The 19,731-nt window shown below is 38.0% G+C and overlaps 2 protein-coding genes and 1 long non-coding RNA gene across 3 annotated transcripts; 2 read left to right on the top strand and 1 right to left on the bottom strand.

Moving 5' to 3' along the window:
* Nucleotides 1-635: 635 nt before the first annotated feature.
* Nucleotides 636-6,694, bottom strand: LOC108871358. Its single transcript, XR_004456318.1, has 2 exons — nucleotides 5,331-6,694; nucleotides 636-5,156 (listed from the first exon to the last, which is right to left on the bottom strand). It is a non-coding gene; the product is annotated as an uncharacterized LOC108871358 (long non-coding RNA).
* Nucleotides 6,695-6,934: 240 nt separating this feature from the next.
* LOC103862617 (pentatricopeptide repeat-containing protein At5g42310, chloroplastic) lies at nucleotides 6,935-9,530 on the top strand. Its single transcript, XM_009140309.3, has 4 exons — nucleotides 6,935-8,802; nucleotides 8,877-9,029; nucleotides 9,106-9,177; nucleotides 9,255-9,530. The coding sequence occupies exons 1-4, from the start codon at nucleotides 7,039-7,041 to the stop codon at nucleotides 9,366-9,368; spliced, it is 2,103 nt and encodes a 700-aa protein (XP_009138557.1). The 5' UTR covers nucleotides 6,935-7,038; the 3' UTR covers nucleotides 9,369-9,530.
* Nucleotides 9,531-10,339: 809 nt separating this feature from the next.
* On the top strand, nucleotides 10,340-13,290 carry LOC103862694. Its single transcript, XM_009140368.1, has 8 exons — nucleotides 10,340-10,633; nucleotides 10,677-10,766; nucleotides 11,065-11,261; nucleotides 11,316-11,755; nucleotides 11,868-11,938; nucleotides 12,050-12,343; nucleotides 12,424-12,583; nucleotides 12,704-13,290. The coding sequence occupies exons 1-8, from the start codon at nucleotides 10,340-10,342 to the stop codon at nucleotides 13,288-13,290; spliced, it is 2,133 nt and encodes a 710-aa protein (XP_009138616.1).
* Nucleotides 13,291-19,731: the final 6,441 nt, after the last annotated feature.

Raw genomic sequence — 19,731 nt, 5'->3', positions numbered from 1 at the left:
TTAAAATAAAATTATTTATTCATATGATTTTATAATCATTGTATCTTATTATAGAAAAAATTTTAAACCTTGATCACAAAATTTTATGTGAGACTTTTAATAGTTTTAGTAATTTATACTCGTTTTGAAAATTTCAAAATACAACATATACAAAAAAAGTCTAAATTTTTATTATATGATTAATATATTTGTGTAATTTATTTTAGGGCAATTCTCCTAAATAGACAATTTTCAAGTTTTGATCACAAAAATAAACCATAAAGAGGAAAATGACCAAAATGTTTCATTTAATAGGTAAAAGAACCCTAATATCCTAGATATATATAAAACAATAAAAATAAAAGTAAATTTTTTTTTATAGTTTTAGATTATATGTTTTCAAATTCGAACTTTCTTATAATTTTTTAAAAATACTTTTGAATTTTTTTTTTTTGAAAATTTTCTTTTTGTAATTTGAAAATACTTTTTGAAACTATTTTTAAAATTTTTATTTTTAAAATTTTTATTTTCAAATTCTTAATATTTATTTTTTATTTTATAAAATTTTAAATGTCAATCCCAAATCTCCACCCCTTAACTCTAAACCTTAAGGTTTGGATTAATTAACCCTAGTGGTATAAATGTATATTTACCTCTTTAATGAAACATTTTGGTCAATTTGATCCTTAGAGTCTATATTTGTGACATAAATTTTTTTAGTACTATCCTGGGGTATTTCCCTTTATTTTAATAATAAATAATTAAACAAAATTATATCAAGTATACAAATTGTTATCAAATATTTATTATTTAAAATCATTAATTGCCATATATATCAATCACATTCGGTGACTCTGTAGGTTTTATTTATGGAAAGAATATATAATAATTTCAATTTGATAAATGAATGGTCTATAATGGACATACTATATATAATATAACACTAGGTAATAACCCGCAGCTTGCATGGAGCAAAATTATTAATTTCTTTATTTCTTAGGATAAGAAGATATTAGATATGTTTAATCTCAAAATCAGTTTGGTTTTATGTTAGTTTTATTTTTATTTTTAATCTACTAAAATATAACTATCATTCTAAATCAATATATATTATGTTTATTCGGTTAAAATGCTTTAAGTTTTTAGATTTTTCAATGATAACCAAAAACTATTTGTTTGGTTTCATGTTATATGAATTTTAGACAGTCCTCGTGTCTACGTCCACATTTTGTTTACACATTAATATATATATATATATATGAACATGGATCTTAAAAGATAGAGAATCTTATATATAGTTTATTATGACAATTATTTTTGTTTAATATATTTTAGAACTTGAGATAAAAGTAAATAAATACATAAAGTAGAATAAGAAAAATAATAAAATGAAATAAGAAAAGGAGAAAGATTCTCTTTAGTTTAGGGTCATAAAAGTCTTTTTGATAAAAGAAAGTGTGTCGAAAGTGATAAGTGTCTTGTAGTGTAATTTGAAAGTGGGAAAGTGTCTCTAGCGTAAAAATTTCTAAAAATAATTTGAAAGCATTCCAAATGTCAATCACAAATGAATGCAACTGTTTGTAAACTCAAAAGAATAATTTTTTTAATAAAGAAGGTAAATGCTTTCCGTGTGTATACTTATATATATATATACACACATATATAACATTAGAAACGAGTTAAAGTAAACTGAAACATGGAAAAATCATTATGATTATGTGTTCTTCAAAATAAGGGATTATCCACTTATATTTATAATTCTTTTACTGGAATTTCAAATTAACATGTGACAAAAAATATTCAATCCACGTTGCATAGTTAGTTTTTTTTGTCCATGGTTTAGTCATCTCTGAAATGAGCTAATAATTTGTGTCATATATATATTCAATAGTTATAGTAATATACATTAAGTAGTAAAAAATTAGTGACTGAAATGTATTTATTTGCAAGAAAAATATTTTCATGCGGAGCATAGAGTCAATATTAGTATGTATATAAAGTATCAGATTGGATATTCGTTTTTAATACTATTAGTATTTGTGATTTGTTCTGTTTCTTATGGTATTATATATTAATATTTCTTTGTTGATAGAATTATAGATATTTGGATTTTTCGGTTAGAATCTATAAGGATAAACAATTAAATCAAAATTTACTAATACTTTGTTTTTGCTTATTAGCCTTTAGAACGGGATTAACTATTTTTGGAATGAAATGCTTTGGAATGATCAATTCCATAATTTTTTGTTATCATTTAACATGAATGGAATGGAATGTTCATTCTATCAATTCTAAAAAAAACATTCCAAAACAATTTTGACAAAGGAAATCCATTCCATTTCATTCATCTTATTTAATTCGTCTCTATTACATGTACTAGGGGTTGGTCCACCCTACGGGCGGGAGAGTTTACACTAAAACTATTTTATATTAAAATAATTTTAATTTTATAAAATATTTGAAAATTTACTTTATATTGAAACTAATAAATATAATATCTTTTTATTTTAAGATCAAATTGTAATGTATTAAACTTTGTTGTTTTGATTTGAAAAAAAACAACTAACATTGTTTTTATTTTGGAACATAAAAATTTTAAATTAAATAAATGGAAAATGTAATGATTTATATTTTTTCTATTTGATTTCTATTTCAATTTGATATAGTTGAAGAAAATCTAAAGTGAAAATAAGTAATTTTTTTGTTTCTAAGAGTATCAGATTTTAATATTATTTTAATAACCAATTTTCTCACGATAATAAATTAATACACCCACTTCCAAGCTAAATCAACTTTAATGTGATAAAATTATAAAATTTATATTTAAAGTAATATATTAATAGTTTTAATAATTTCATAAATAATACTTATAATATATTATGTAACACCAATTGATGTTTTATAATATATGTTTTATTCAGTTTATATTCAATTTTGAATTTATAGTGAAATTTTCTTTAATTTTGAGTGTTTTACTAATTATCTTTTGTAAATAACTTTATTGTTTCTTGTAGAAATTAATCGTATTCTGTTGATTGGGATTAAAAATACATCATTCTGAGCCTAATGGGCATTCATGTTGCCCTCACATACCATGCTCTGGTGGTTTACAATAAGCTCTTGAAGTCTGTAATATATTGTGTAGAATGGTATTTAATTGCGGGTGGAGGATCAAAGTTTGAGGGAAACCGGTTTAAACATAAGATGTAAATATTGTATGCATATAAATTAAAATATTCATCTTTTTCCTTAAGAATGCAGGAGAAATTGCTTTTTTTCTAATTTTGGAAATTTGCGTTGTGTTGGCAGCGTCTGCATTGAATTGCTGTCCAGAGAGAAGCATACCACACTGCTAAATTTGAAATATCATAACTTAGCCAAGTTATAATAAGCCTGCTTGGTGATTCAATATGTTAATATATATATATGAAAGGATGAATGCTACTTATTTTCAACAAATTGTTTTCAATTTAACTCAGTAGTACAAAAAGTATGATATTTCTTTTCTCTTTTAAGGGAAAAACAAAAATCATAATTTGTGTACTACGGATTTAAGTGGAAAACAAATTGTCAAAATTATAATATTTATTGACATATGTTATTGGTAGTGTTTTTACTGTATTTTTTAATTGATAGTGTTACATCTTTTATTATATCTTATGAATTTCAAAAGAAACATTTATATATATATGAGAGATTACTTTTTATTAATGTTTTTTATATTTATGATTTAGAACTCGAAGTGTTTTAAGATATATTTTATTAGTTGATCTTTCTCTATTTGAAAGAATTTATTTTTTATTCTAAAAACTATCTTTTTGACAAATAAAAGAGAACACTAAATAAATGAGTACATAGTTTAACCGTTTTTAGACACTTTTTAACATCATTGTGATTTTATTTCTAAAGTTCTCAATTTAGATGGTGTCGTATAGTCCCCATTATATGAAAATAAAAATGTTGAAATTAGTGACGTGTATGTGATTTTTCTAAAGTATAAATAAGTTTCTAAAACAGTCAATTGATGTTAGTTGTTTTGGATCCTGAATTGTTAGATGAACACAGAAGTACACTTAAAAAAACTACAATTATTTTTATTTGCAAACCGAGAGAACCGTAAGAATATATTTAGTTATTTACCATACGAATATGACAAACCGACAAATACTATTTTCTCAAACCGGTTTATGATCAGAAACAACATTACAAATTAGACCCAAACCAAAAAAACATTTTTGTACGCAATTCACCTCTAGAACTTGATATATCATACAAACCACACCCTATGCAATTTACTAAACACAAAGACCTGACTCTTCTTCATAAATAAGTACAGCATAAGAAGTTTACTTAATTTCAAGTTTATATGGAACAAAACCAGATGAGATATAGACCTTTCTTTAAGAAAAATACCAGCATCATTAACAACAGTAATTCTATTATCAACAAAATTGTAGTGTTAACAAAAACGACATATGAGTATGACAAAGAAAAAGGATTGTGTGATACTATTCTCTAATAAATTCACCTAAAAAATTGCAGTAAGATAAACGAATAATTGTATTTTCTATAGAGAAAGTGTAACTGATATTAGATTATTTCACAATTTAAGAAAAATCATGACAAATGTTAGGAAGATAGGCGCAAACCATGTGCATCCTCCTTATAAATACCGGACTGCTATATATGCCACGTCAAAATCTCATATGCCACAAAATTATTTCTTGCTTTACCATAAACGTCAGAATTAACATGCCAGTCTCAGTAGAATTTTCATGTCACTCAACAATCTCGCTTGTTTTCCTTGGAGTCACGCAACGGTAAGCTGTCTAAGTCTGAACAGTTAAAGAGACTTGCTTTCAGCGGATTACAAATTTACAATGTGACATCGAAAATGTTTAAAGAAGATAAAGAATAATGAAGTTCAACTCACCTGTTAGTTTAAGTTGGGTGGTGATAGCAGATTCTTACGTCAGCTACTTCCAGGTCACAATAAGAAAAAACCCACAAAACATGAAACCTGCATTTCTTAATCATTTGTAAAGATTCAAGAAGAGGTTTTGCGGTGTTGGACATTTGCTTCATCTGTGAGATTGACTTTCCGTAATTCAAAGAAAGCTCCTCCAAGCATAAGAATCTTTTTCACTTTACTCACAAAGAACTATACGTTTGATGGCCTGAAACAAAAGAAAACGTCATGTTGATAAACTCTCTTTTAATACTTCTGTTCCAGCTATTCCCATCGGAAGACCAATATATGGTGCAAATCCACTCAAGAAGTTTAAAAACAATGAGAAAGACACTTGGTAAAGAGAAACTTTCAGTAAATGCACAGTTCAAAAAATTTATACCTCATGCAACGCAGGACCATCATTTGTCCCCTCTTCGGTGGCTGCAACAACATGGCCACTTCTCCTCAGAGATTGTACCAGAAGAAGCTTTTCAGTAGGCGATGATGGGCTCATAACCTTATACGTGACGCAACCAAGTCAAAAAAAGAATCAGACATAAAATGAGTCACTTATCTCATAAGTCATAAATAAGGCATTTAAGAACCCAAAGTTTAGCAGCAATATTGATGGCTTCCTGCAAGAATGATCCTTCAAAATCATCATATGCTTTTGTAATATTCAATACATAAATTGCAATCCCCAGCTGCATTTGACAAAATCTTTTCTAATAAAAAGTTAAACTCAAAGGTAGATCTAATAGTGATTAAACGTAAACAAACAGCTATCCAATTTTGCAAAATAAGAAGAAGAAACTATAACCACAATATTTTTCAAGAGTAATCTTCCTGAGTTCACTACACATAATTTTTCAAGCTAACTGTACAGCAGCGCAGATCGGAATCGCAACGATGTAAGACGGCATATGTGAATTAACCATCTGCAAACAACGCCCATATAAATGAAGAACTCAGTATATATTTGAATCAAGAGAAAGAAACTTAGGACTAAAGATAATAAGCTTTATGTACAGAACAACATATATGTGTGATAAGCTAGCAGTTCCTCTAGCTATGGCACAGAGAAGGTCCAGGTCGAAGAGGACTAAGAAGAGTGGCTGAAGGAAGAAGGACAGGAGGAAAAGACTCTGATTGTGTGAGAGGTTTAGAGCCAAGTCTCATATTTAAATAAACGTTGTCGTATGATGTCTTACATTATCTATTTAATACCTTGAGTTGTAGACATTTGATCTTATCATAATTGATCACTAAAGTTAAATCTTATCTTCTCTCCCTTTCTTCTATATCTCTCCCCTTTTCTTGTTACGGATAAGCACCTGCTTATCAATGTGTTTAGGAAAGTCTGAACATAGTACTTGAGATGACAATTGTGGAGGCGAAGCATAAAACGGTTCATATCGAACCCTTCAATGCAGTTCCAACTCCTTTGGCACACCCTGATCTCTCGTAACGTTCCTCGCCTCGAAAGTGCCTTTCCTAAAGTTCCCATCTCAAAAACCCAGCAAGAGCAGCGCCCGGATTTCAGATCTGCAAGGAGGGTGAGGGAATTAGCCATTGTCGCAATGGTATTTCAAACAAACTTTCCTTCTCGATCTTGTTGAAGTTGTGCTGCTCATCGGTGGAAGATGTGATATTTGTAATTGCAGCTTTAGTTGGTTAGTTTGGAATTTAAAGAGGTCGATTGAATGCCTTAAAGTGTGAGTAGTGGGATAATCGCTTAAAGCTCGGATTTAAGGGCATTTTAATGGAGGTGCATGCGTTACGATTTGTCGATGGAAGCTTCACTTTCTAAGAAAAATAAGAATAGAAGAAGGGGAGAAGACGATGAGAAACCTAAAATTCTTTATTGGGCACCCACATATTGTTGATGTGGATGATTGCTGCAATATTAGTGGCTGATTTTCTGATCCAAAGTGGCATAGCTCAGAAGGCTTCTTATTCCTCTTTTAATAGTGTTAGATTTTATTTATTTACCGGTTAGTTTAAGTGACACGTACATACACACGGGCTCACAACCACAAACGAAGAAACGATAGAATCAAAATCCTCTCCACTCGCGTCACGACGGCGTTGGAGAAGAGAGGAAGACTATGCTTCTCATGCAACCTCCACTGGTTTCATCTCGTTTTCATTCCCTCTATTACATCCCTCGGCGCCACCACCGTTTCTTCCAACGGCCGATTTCAGCCTTCTCTGCAACCGCATCGTGTTCGCCATCGTCTTACTTCTCCTCGTGGAACGGTTTGGATGCGAGTGAAAAAGAAGAAGAAGAAGAAGAAGAATTATCCACCTTGGTTCGTCGTCGCTATGACTTCTCTCCGCTTCTAAAATTCCTCTCCAGATTCGGACCAGTGGAATTGGTTTTGGACTCGGTCAATTTGGAACCATTGCCGGCGGTTTCGCTTGACCCGGTGGAGTTCGAGCTGGCGGAGTCATACAAGGCGGTTCCGGCACCGTACTGGCACTCATTACTAAAATCGTTATGCTCGTCGAGGTCATCTCTCGGTTTAGCCTACGCCGTGGTCTCTTGGCTGGAAAGGCACAACCTTTGCTTCTCTTATGAGCTTCTCTACTCGATTCTCATCCACGCGCTCGGCCGTTCCGAGAAGCTTTACGAGGCGTTTCTTCTCTCTCAGAAGCAAACATTAACTCCTCTCACGTACAATGCTTTAATTGGAGCTTGTGCTCGGAACAATGACATCGATAAGGCTCTTAATCTCATTTCTAGGATGCGTCAAGATGGTTACCAGTCCGATTTTGTTAACTACAGTTTGGTGATTCAGGCTTTGACCCGTAGCAACAAGATCGATTCCGCTCTTTTACAGAGCCTTTATAGAGAAATCAAACACGACAAGCTTGAGCTTGATGTGCAGCTAGTTAATGATCTCATCATGGGCTTTGCTAAATCTGGTGACCCCTCTCGGGCTATGCAGCTTCTCGGCATGGCTCAGTCTACGGGTTTGAGCGCCAAAACTGCCACTCTTGTTTCGATTATTTCGGCATTGGCCAACTCAGGAAGGACTTTAGAGGCCGAAGCTTTGTTTGAGGAGCTGAGACAGAGCGGTATAAAACCCAGAACCAAGGCTTACAATGCGTTGCTTAGAGGATATGTGAAGACGGGACCTCTAAGAGATGCGGAGTCGATGGTTTCCGAGATGGAGAAGAGTGGTGTTTCGCCTGATGAACATACCTACAGTCTCCTCATTGATGCTTATGTGAATGCAGGCAGATGGGAAAGCGCCAGGATTGTGTTGCAAGAGATGGAAGCCGGTGATGTGCAGCCTAATTCTTTTGTTTTTAGCAGACTCTTGGCCGGCTATCGCGATAGAGGCGAGTGGCAAAAGACATTTCAAGTTCTCAAGGAGATGAAGAGCATCGGAGTTAAGCCCGATAGACAATTCTACAACGTAGTGATCGATACCTTTGGAAAGTTTAATTGTCTTGATCATGCCATGTCCACTTTTGATAGAATGTTAAGCGAGGGTATCGAACCTGATAGGGTTACTTGGAATACGCTTATAGATTGCCATTGCAAGCATGGCCGGCACATAGTAGCACAGGAGATGTTTGAGTCGATGGAGAAGCGAGGTTGCTTGCCTTGCGCTACAACTTATAACATCATGATCAACAGTTACGGAGATCAAGAAAGATGGGATGATATGAAAAGATTGTTGGGGAAGATGAAGAGCCAAGGAGTACTGCCTAACGTCGTGACACACACAACACTCGTCGACGTTTATGGCAAATCCGGTAGGTTTAACGATGCAATAGATTGCTTGGAGGAGATGAAGTCTGTTGGCCTGAAACCGTCATCGACAATGTACAATGCCCTCATCAATGCCTATGCACAGAGGGTATCGTGCCTTTTAATAGTATCCATGCAAAAATCTTTAAAAAAATCATCGACTGATTGTTTCTTTTGTGCCAGGGTTTATCGGAGCAAGCTGTGAATGCGTTTAGAGTGATGACATCAGATGGACTGAAGCCAAGTTTATTGGCTCTCAATTCCCTTATCAATGCCTTTGGAGAGGATAGAAGAGACGCTGAAGCCTTTGCCGTTTTGCAGTACATGAAAGAAAACGTAATCAACTTCTTCTTTACCCTAAAACCAATCTTGATACTGCCCGACACCATCTCACAAGTCACAACATTTGCAGGGCGTTAATCCAGACGTGGTGACATACACAACACTCATGAAAGCTCTCATTCGTGTTGATAAGTTCCAACAGGTAACGAATCTTTTCTTATGGGTGGATAAGGGAATAGACCGAAAGTAGGAGCATTGACGTTTCGAGGGTTGTAACAGGTACCGGGTGTTTACGAGGAGATGATCATGTCCGGCTGCAAACCAGATAGGAAAGCTAGATCCATGTTACGGTCTGCTCTAAGATACATGAAGCAGACGTTAAGGGCCTCCTAAAAACATTGAAGTTTCTAAACTTATTATATCGAGCTTCTGTCGTTGTATATCTCACAAGCTAAAGGTCAGAATGTAACGTCACAGGCCACACATGTCAAGAGGAAGTCTTTCGAACAAAATTCTCTCATTCTCTGTCTATGTAAAGATTTCAAACTGTACAAATACATAACTGTTACGTAGACTAAACTAGATGGGATACGTTGAAATTTCAAAACCAAATCTCCTTTAATCAATCTCGAATCCAAAGAACGATACCTACTTTTTTATGTGACAACATTCCTAAACTGCAGCAAGTAAATTAGGAATACAAGTTTTGCAAACCAATAAAATTACTGTTGAGATTCGTCAAAGACTGCATCAGAATCTGTGTCAAAGAATCCGTGAGAGACTTTGTGAGGATTTGAATATGGAAATTAAATAAGATCGCATAACTTAAACCAAGACAAAGACATCATACTAATATTAAGAAAGTGAAATATCACTTTTATGGATATAGAAGTTGATAGGATCCTTGAAATATTATTTTTTTGCAGTTATGGAAGTTGACAAGTATTTTTGAAATATTCCTAATAAGTGTATGGAAAAAGGAAATGTCCTAATCCAACTAGGAGGAGCTCGTGTATACTCTTCTCTCTTATCCAAGAAAAGATCGAGCTTGGGTTATAAGCTTTGGTTGTGAGAGAGAGATTATATATCTTTGTTCTTATGATTATAGTGGATTGTCTCTTGCCAGGCCCCATAGACGTAGTTATTCCAGGTGAACTCTGTGTAAACAATTTCTTGTGTTTTATTTTATCTTTCCTTCTTCTTATGATCTCCATTATTCTACAAATTTATATTTTCTAACTTACGTCGGCGAGTTTGTTAGAGAGTGTGTCAGAGTTTGTGTGTTTGATTTTGTTTTAAGGTCAGACTGCCTTTGCATTTGTGGTTTCAACAAAGTGGTATCAGAGCCAGGTTGGTGGTTGTCAATGGTGAATGCAAGAATTGAGGTAGAGCGGTTTGATGGGAAGGGAGACTTCTCATTGTGGAAAAAGAGGATGCTAGCACATTTGTCTGTCCTTGGTTTAAAAGATGTATTAGAAGAGTTTATGTCACCTTATGTATCAACGATTCAGAAGGACGAAGGCGAAGATGTTTACAGGGAGCGGTTGGTGAAAGAGGAAGCTGAAAGGCTTAAAAGATCAGAGAAGACGATTAATCTGATCATTCTCAATGTTGGAGATCATGTGTTAAGGAAGATCGACATGGTCTACACTGGAGAGGTTATATCTTTCTAAGACTCTACCGAATAGAATTCACTTGTAGCACAAATTTTATACCTTCAAGATGGTTGATAGTCGGAGTATGGATGAGAATATCGATGACTTCTTGAAGATTGTCTCTTACCTATCAAGCGTAAATGTGACTGTGTCAGAGGAGTAAAAGCGATTCATCTCCTGAATTCGCTTTCTTCACGGTTCAACTCTCTCAAAGAAACGCTTAAGTACGCAAAGATACATTGTCATTGGAAGAGGTGACAAGTGCAACAAGGTCTAAAGATCAGGATCTCAAGACCTCTACAGCTTCACATGATAATGGTGAAGAATATTATGCTAGAGGAAGGACTGAGAAGAAAGATCATGTGAGAAATGATAAGGGAAATTCTTGATTGAGCTCAGGGTCTAGGATAACGTGCTGGTTCTGCAAAAAGCAGGGACACACCAAGAGGGAGTGTTATGCAAACAAGAAGAAGTATGGCAGAGGAGAAGACGAGGCTGAGGCAGTGGTTGTAATAGAACTTGATTCAGAGGATGATGCATTGTTGGTTTCAGATAAGTGGCATCATGATAAGTGGGTGATTGATTCTGGATGTTTCTACCACATGACGTGTAGAAGGGATTGGTTTCACATGTTCTAAGAGCTGACTTCTGGATAAGTTCTTCTGGTTAATGATTGTGCGGTTAGAGTGCAAGGGATTGGTATAATCAACATCAAAGCTTATGGCGGTTTTGTGAAGACACTCACGAATGTCATGTATATTCTAGAATTAAGAAGGAACTTGATATCTACTGGAACCTTGGGTATTTTAAGCTTTGAGCATAGTGGTGGACATGGGAAAACTAGGTTTTACAAGAATAGTAAACTAGCTCTTTCGGGAACCTTGTCTGGGTCATTGTACCTATTATATGGTGAAACTGTGTCAGGTGAAGTAAAGAGCAGTGTAAAACCATCTAACGATGAGACAGTCTTGTGGCATAGACGTCTTGGGAACATGAGTATGAAGAATCTACAGATTCTGGCCCGGAAAGGGGTGATCGATAAGAGGAAGATTGGGTTTTTGGATTTATGTGAGACCTGTGTGATGGGGAAGCAGAAGATATCAAGTTTCAACATCGGAAAACATGGTACATGCTGATTTATGGGGATCTCTAAATGTGACACCAAATCTGTCAGGAACCCAATACTTTCTGTCTATTATCGATGATTACACAAGGAATGTCTGAGTATATTTCTTAGCTGTTAAAGGAGAAGCATTTAGCAAATTCTGTGAATTGAATATGTTGGTAGAGAATCGAGTCAAGAAGAAGGTGAGTTGTCTTAAAACATACAATGGATTTAAATTTTGTAACAAAGAGTTTCACAACTTCTGCAAGTACCATGGAATCAAGAGACACATGATATGTGCGCATACACTACAGCAAAACGGTTTAGCTGAACGTATGAACATGACTCTTATGGAGAAGGTAGGATGCTTTCTGGTTGAGTCGGGTCTAGAAGAACAATTCTGGGCTGAAGCGGTGTCTACGTCAGCGTATGTGATAAACATGAGTCCATCTTCTGCTATAGATGAGAACATTCCGAAGGAACTTTGGTTGTGCAAGAAGCCCAGTTATCTGCACCTGAGAAGATTTGGATCAGTGGTTTACGTTCATGCAGATCATAAAAAGCTCAAGGGCAAAGCTAAAAAGGGAATTTCGTCCATTATCCATCAGGTGTGAAAGGAAACAAAGTTTGGCTTCTTAAAGAGAAGAAGTGTGTTATAAGCAAGAATGTGGTATTTACAAATGATAAGGTATACAAGGATTTGAATGTATGCAAGGTAAAACCAAATGACACAGAGGAGCTAAAAAATCAGACTGTGTTGGAAGATCCAGCAGGATCTGCGTCAGGACCGGAAGTTGAGACTTCATGTGGAGTTGTTGACGAAACAGCTGTCGGGGAAAAAAACTCCGGTATAAGATTTCCCTAGATCCCGAGCAGGACACCGGCCTCTAGACTCCTGCTGAAGGGAACCCTGGTTCTGACCTCTCCTTCCATTCCTGCCTCCGGGTAAAATACCTGTGTCCTTGAAGACAGTGATTTCGAGATGGAAGATGAAGAGGAGATGATAGAGGCAGCAAAGGCGACAGAACCCACCATGACTGCTTATCTCGAACGAGTATTCACCAAGAAATTCGATGCCATTCAATCGATGGTCGAAAGGCTCCCAGATATATCTCCTCCCATCTGGAGAAGCGATCCTGGTTCATACGCTGATACTCCCTTCACGAACAAGATCGCATTGATCGAGATGCCGCGAAAGTTCAATCTCCCCAGCATGAGAATGTACGACGGCACCGGCGACCCAGATGACCACATCGCTCAGTGTAAGCAACATATGCTCACTGTGTCAATCCCAAAGGATGCGAGAGAAGCAACCATGTACAAAGTCTTCGGTTCGACCCTGATAGGCCCCGCTATGAAATGGTACATCAACTTGTCTAACGGTTCTATACACTCCTTTGCGGCCCTAACCGACAAGTTCGTAGAACTGTTCGCAAGTAGAAGAAACCTGGAGAGGACCTCAGATGAACTTTATGAAATTCTCCAGCATCTATCCGAACCCTTGCACACTTACATAGTCCGCTTCAATCAAGAGAAGGTATCCATCCCCGTATGAAATACCTCCACTGCGATCTCAGCCTTCAAGAAAGGTCTACTCCCCGTTGGGGACTTATACAAAAAACTCACAAAGTACCAATGCAAGACCATGGAGGACGTACTCTCCCGAGCCTTGGAACATGTCAAGTGGGAAGAAGACGTAGCCAATCGAGCCAAAGCTCAACTAAAGCAAGATCAAATGGCCTCCAAGCAGGCGAAGACAAATCGAGACGGAGGGTCCCCCCAGAGGAAAGAAGTTGGGAGTAGGAACCGGGGCAGGTTTCCGAACCGACCCCTAGGGAGAGCCGAGGGGATGAACGTGTCCACATGGCCCAACATCTCCAACCTGACTATATCAAAACCAGAGCTAAGCCATGTTCTGAGGCAGATGGCCCCACAGGTAAAGTGGCCTCAGAAGATGCAAGCACCCGATTTTTTCCGGAACCCGAACCGGTGGTGCGACTTCCACAGTGATCACGGTCACAAGACAGAGGACTGCGTCTCACTAAGAATCAAGGTCAACGAGCCACTAAAAAAAGGACACCTTCAGGAGTTCCTTTCCGATAAAGCCAAAAACCTCCTCAACAAGGAGACTAACAACAAGCCTCCCGAAATCGCTCCCACTACACCTCCAAGACATGACATAGTGATCCACGTCATCTCTAGTGGCTCTGAAATAAGCGGTATAAGCCATGTTGCCGCGAAGAAAAGCAACTAAAACGCCAGGAACGGTCAAGGGATGGACAAACCAAGCGCCTTCTCCTAGGCATGGATGAGATCAGTTTCACCGCGAAGGAGAAGGAGAGGGTCCTGGCCCCTCATCATGACGCTCTGGTCATATCTCTCACTGTCGCGGACGGCCTGGTAAAAAGGATACTGGTTGATAATAGAAGCTCCAGTAGCATTCTCTTCCAAGCCGCCTACCAAGACCTTGGGCTGGAAGAAAGGGCGCTGACGCGAAGTATTACTCCGCTCGTGGGGTTCAATGGAGAAGTTAAGTAAACATCGGGAGAAGTTACTATTCCCGTGTGTGCTGAAGGAATCAACATGTCCACTAAGTTCCTCGTCATTGACTGCGAGTCCTCTAACAACATGAAACTTGGGCGACCTTAGATCCACGATTTGGGAGCTATACCCTCGACACTCCATCAAATAGTCAACTTTCCTACTCCCTGGGGCATTAGAACGGTTGCCGGAGAACTCCCAATCTTGCTATCAAACCACATTGAAGGAAAAGACCCGAGCCTTATAGCAATGACAGAGTAAAACTCCGATTTTACATGCTGAAGAGTCGAAGGTCAAACTAAAGGAAGGCCTGAGGCGGAGACTGATCCTCTGATCTAATTTTGATTGCTTCGCATGGTCCCACGAGAACATGCCAGGAATCGACCCCGAAGTGATCGTGCATAAGCTTTAAGTCGATCCTCAATACCAGCCTATCAGGCAGAAAAGGAGAAAGTTTGCACCTGAAAGAGATGAGATCATCAAAGAAGAGGTCAAGAACCTACTAAACGCCGTGTTCATCACAGAGGTCAAATATCCGGAATGGTTAGCTAATGTGGTAGTGGTAACGAAGAATAATGGGAAATGGAGAGTCTGCATAGACTTTACTGATCTCAATAAGTCATGCACGAAGGACCTATTCCCATTACCACACATCAACAAACTCATCGGTGCTACAGCTAGACACCAAATGATGAGTTTCATGGACGCATTCTCCGGATACAACCAGATACTAATGCATCCTGGAGATCAAGACAAAACGCGTTTCTTGACATCCAGGGGGATCTATTGCTACAAGGTTATGCCGTTCGGCCTGAAGAACGCATGATCTACCTACCAAAGGCTAGTGAATTGTTATGGTATTTTTGTGTACAAGCGATCCGTGCTCAGCTCTATGGAATGATAGGAGGAAGGAGACATGTCGTTGAGTGTATTCTCCTGCTTTGATAGTTGATAAACCAAAAGATCCTGCTCTTAGGATACTGCCAATTGGGTATGGGCCACTGTGGGAACCGAAATTTGCACTGTCGATTTCCGTTTAAATAAGGAAACTAGGAAAACCCTAATTTCCCAGAGGACCCGGATATCTGCTAATTACCACACGTCAAGCAATCAGAACACGAGAATAACAACGATAAAGTATAAGAAATCGAAAAAGAGAGCAAAGAAAATCTTATTCCGAATTTGCGAATGAGTCTTTACAACAAGGTATAAGCTTGGGCTCGAGAGCTGTCCGCGAGATTCCTAGTTCTAGCACCCCTAAGACGGCTAAACCTAATTGAGTCGTAGCTCGAAATAACAAAAACGGAAAAATGCCTAAATTTCTCTAAGTGCTAAGTTTGCTCTCAAAAGTTCTCCCCCATGATCCTTGCCTAGGACTCCTTATATACTAGCTCCAAGGTCGGTTTACGCTTTTACTCTTCTGCCCTTAAGCCGTCATAGCATAAAATGGAGATATTCCATTTTCCCGATCTTCACAATTATCTTCAAAACTTCTGTATTTATCCGCGGAAACTTGAAATTTATCCTTCCTTGTGGACCAAGCGTAAACCGTGCTGTGGTTTACGGGCTTTTGGTTAAGAAATCATAGGATGGGCCTCGAGTCGTGTTTTAGGTCCCTTTGGACCGTCTTCCGACTCGACACGTTTACTACGAGTTCTTCCGATAAAGAACAAACTTTCCGCGGTTTTTAATCCGCAAAAGTTTGATCGATGATTTAGAATAGCGGAAAACATAGACTGAGCTTGCTACGGTCTTCGGGAGATAGCATTTGATAGTTTGACGAGAATGCATGGACTGGTGTCGTATCGATGTTCGGAAGATCTCGGTCGCTATGCAACGACCAAACTTTGGCTCGAGCCCGGTCGCTACGTAGCGACCGAGCTTTGGCTCGAGCTTGGTCGCTACGTAGTGACCGAGCGGGATGAGCGCTAGGTCGCTACGTAGCGACCGAGCTTCGGCTCGAGCTCGGTCTCAATGTAGCGACCGAGCGGGACGAGCGCTCGGTCGCTACGTAGCGACCGAGCTTTGGCTCGATCTTTGTTGCTACGTAGCGACCGAGCTTTAGCTTGAGCTCGGTCGCTACGTAGCGTCTGAGCGGGACGATCGCTCGGTCGCTACGTGGCGACCGAGCTTTGGCTCGAGCTCGGTCGCTCGTAGCGACCGAGCGGGTCAGATGTTCGGTCGCTACGTAGCAACCGGCATCGGCTCGGACTTGGTTGCTACATAGCGACCGGACAGCGTGTATGTGCGGTAGTTACACAACGACCGAGCTTGGTCCGTTTGCTTTGAATCTTCAAGGATACTTCTTCGTAAAAACTTCGTATCGGTTATTTTTTACGAAAATTATATCTTTCTTTTTACTATCTCTTTCGGAAATGTTATTTCCGAGGGTTTTCGGGTGATAATTCAGTCGTGACCGTTTTTGACCCCAACATCCACTATAGGTCGTTAGTGCCTTAGTAGCAGGAGGGGAGATTGGTCGTTAGGCGGGGGCCGCCTATCGATAGTGAAGATCGATGGGTTTTCATGATCTGTGATCAATGGTTCCGGCTACCAAGGTCGGTCCTTGGGGGCCTCCTGATCTGTACTTGATGGTTTCGGCTACCTAACTCGGTCCTTGGGTACATATGCACGGGACCATGGAAGGTGTTTGGATTTATAGCTGCATCCTTCATTGGGGATTGCCTACGTACCCTTCAAGGGGGGATCAAACCGTTCGTAGTTCATGTATATGGAGGCACGAAGCCTAGATTGGCGCGAAGCCTGATGGAGGCACATAACCTGATGGAGGCACGTAGCCTAGGGAGCACGGAGCTCTATTGGGCGCATGGCCTAATGGGCACGTGGCCTAGGGAGCACATGGCTCTGTAGGTTGTAGGAGTCATCTGTTCTAGGGGGCACATGGCCGGAACAGATGGTAGACCTATCGATATGCTGCAGTGAGCATGATGTGTCGAGGTGCTTCACTGAGAACGGAGGGACCTCGCTGATGAGCTGGAGATCAAGGCCTGATGCAGTAAGTAGAGTTGTAGACGTGCTGCAGTGAGCATATCTCTTCATAGTATTCGCAGGGATTCATCGGTTATGAGCTTGTTGATGAGGATGGTCCTCTAGGTGTGAAACCTTACCTTGGCGGCTGTAGAGTTGATGAGCTCTGGTCATGGACGTCGTGGACCCCTTTCTTTAGGTTTAGAAAACTATATTTAAGGTGGAGGTCGTGCTTCCTTCTTAGGATTTGGAAATAATCATTATATCCTTAGATAATAGAATATTTCTCTTTTTCTTAAGGGAGGTCATATGTATTGGAATACTTCCTCTTTCTCTCGGATCTAGGGAGATTCATTCATGTGGTTACCTTATTAATGGAAGATTTCCATTAATCCTAAGGCAGGATAAATTACTCGGTCAGGAAGCCAGAAGCCGGAGGCAGGACCCAGACCCGGGGGCAGGGACCCAGACCCGGGGGCAGGGACCCAGACCCGAGGGTAGGACCCCGGAACCTGGAAGCAGGAACCCGGAACCTGGAGGCAGGAACCTGGAGGCAGGAACCTGAAAGCCGGAAGCTGGAGTAATCTCTTCATGGAATATTTTTCCCCAACATGAAATTGATGTTTGCAGATCAGATCGGCCAGACCATGGAGGTTTACATAGAAGACATGTTGGTTAAATCCTTAGATGCAGAAGACCATATATCAGACTTACATCAAGCCTTCTCTACTCTCCGAAGGTATAACATGAAGCTAAACCCAGCGAAGTGTTCCTTCAGGGTTAGCTCCGGCAAAATCCTGGGGGACATAGTGATGCATTGGGGCATCAAGGCCAACCCCGAGCAAATAAAGGCCATCCATGTTGTGATAACCCTCCCTTTGGGGTAAAATGGTCAAAATCGACAGTCATAATTTGAAGCTGAGCTTTTGGGAATCAAAGTATGATGAAGAATGTTAAGTTTTAATCATATAAAACTTGACATGAATCGAAGATGGAAGATTGGTCGAGCATCTACTTAGTGGTCGAATCGCGGGCGATAAAGATCCATCGGGAAATTTTGAAGAACGAGAAGGTCGAAGAATTGATCGTGAGTGAGCCATGAGCCGAATAAACTGCTGGACCATGTTAGAAAAAGTGTTATATTGATCATACAGACTTTTTAGAAGAATCATATTTTTGAATGCACGACGAGTTAGAAGCTCGACGTTTTTGAAGACCGACGTTTCTTCATCACGAAGTTTTCTCGGAAAATCTTCGTATCAGTGAAATATTATTCTAGAGACATAATAAGTCGGAAGCAGGATGAGAATTAAGCAGGACGGGAAGCAAGCACGACGGGAAAATCCGACGTTGGGCAAAAACCCTAATTTTGGTATTCTGTAATATTTTTCGGAGAAGCCGAAAGCTCGGAAAATATTTCCGCCAAGGTTATAATGGAGTCTGGAGTTATTAAAAATACTAGAAACTTTTTCCGGGCTACGCCCGGAGTTAGACAATTGAAAATGTATTTAATCTAGTTTTTTGCAATGTAGATGACATGTTATTTTCTTGGACTTATGTAAACATAGAAACTTGTGTGTACTTTTTTTAATTCCCTCGAGGCTTTTTTCTCAAGAAGAGTCATTGTATTCAACAGGGTTAAGTTCTTTAGAAATAAATAAAAGGACAATTTATCATTTTTACCATATAAAAATACATATAGAAAAATCAGCAAATGTGAAATGAATAAAGAATAGTTAAATATAAGTTATGATCCAAGTATTTTTTTATTTTATATATTAGATTATCATGAAAAAAAATTATTAATCATAGTAGGTCTATCTGGTTGCGATAGAAATGAACCATGTATTACACGTATAAAATATGAGAACATACTTCATCACTATTGTAACATAGTAGATATTCAAAGATTTATATTTTTTGTTTGAAATCAGTGAACGTGCACTATTTTAGTTACATATAATATTTGTAATTGACGAAATAACTAATTCAAGGGTAACATATTATATAATTTAGGATATATTTGGATTACCTTTAGATATCGAGCATTGTCTAATCGGGATCAATTATCTAATCTCTTCTAACTTAATATCCGTTCAGTACTTTTACAGACTCAATCTGATTTAGGTTCTAAGATTTTGAATCAGCGGATTTGGTGCCGGATTTTATACACTGCTCTAATATAGATGACATGTTATTTTCTAACAATTGGATTTGATAAATTTAATTTAATTTTAAATTATCAAAATACTTAATATATCAGAAAAAGACACATAATATTTGAAATTGACGAAATAAATATATTCAAGGGTGACACCTTATGTAATTTCAGATATATTTGGATTACCTTTAGATATTAGGAATTATCTAATCGAGATCAGTTATCTAATCTCTTCCAACTTAATATCTGTTCAATACATTTATAGATCTAACCTGATTTAGGTTCTAGTATTTTGAATCAACGGAT

Source organism: Brassica rapa, chromosome A03 (genome assembly GCF_000309985.2).
Source record: "Brassica rapa cultivar Chiifu-401-42 chromosome A03, CAAS_Brap_v3.01, whole genome shotgun sequence".
Taxonomy (NCBI): Eukaryota; Viridiplantae; Streptophyta; class Magnoliopsida; order Brassicales; family Brassicaceae; genus Brassica; species Brassica rapa.
Note: the sequence above shows the minus strand (reverse complement) of the source record. Positions and strands in the feature narration are given on the sequence as shown.

Coding starts and splice junctions, on each gene's coding strand:
- LOC103862617 (XM_009140309.3), top strand. CDS start 7,039: ATGCTTCTCATGCAACCTCCACTGGTTTCATCTCGTTTTCATTCCCTC. Junction 9,030..9,105: donor TGCAGTACATGAAAGAAAAC/GTAATCAACTTC, acceptor CAACATTTGCAG/GGCGTTAATCCAGACGTGGT. Junction 9,178..9,254: donor GTGTTGATAAGTTCCAACAG/GTAACGAATCTT, acceptor GGGTTGTAACAG/GTACCGGGTGTTTACGAGGA.
- LOC103862694 (XM_009140368.1), top strand. CDS start 10,340: ATGGTGAATGCAAGAATTGAGGTAGAGCGGTTTGATGGGAAGGGAGAC. Junction 10,634..10,676: donor ACATGGTCTACACTGGAGAG/GTTATATCTTTC, acceptor ATTCACTTGTAG/CACAAATTTTATACCTTCAA. Junction 12,584..12,703: donor TGTCGGGGAAAAAAACTCCG/GTATAAGATTTC, acceptor GTGTCCTTGAAG/ACAGTGATTTCGAGATGGAA.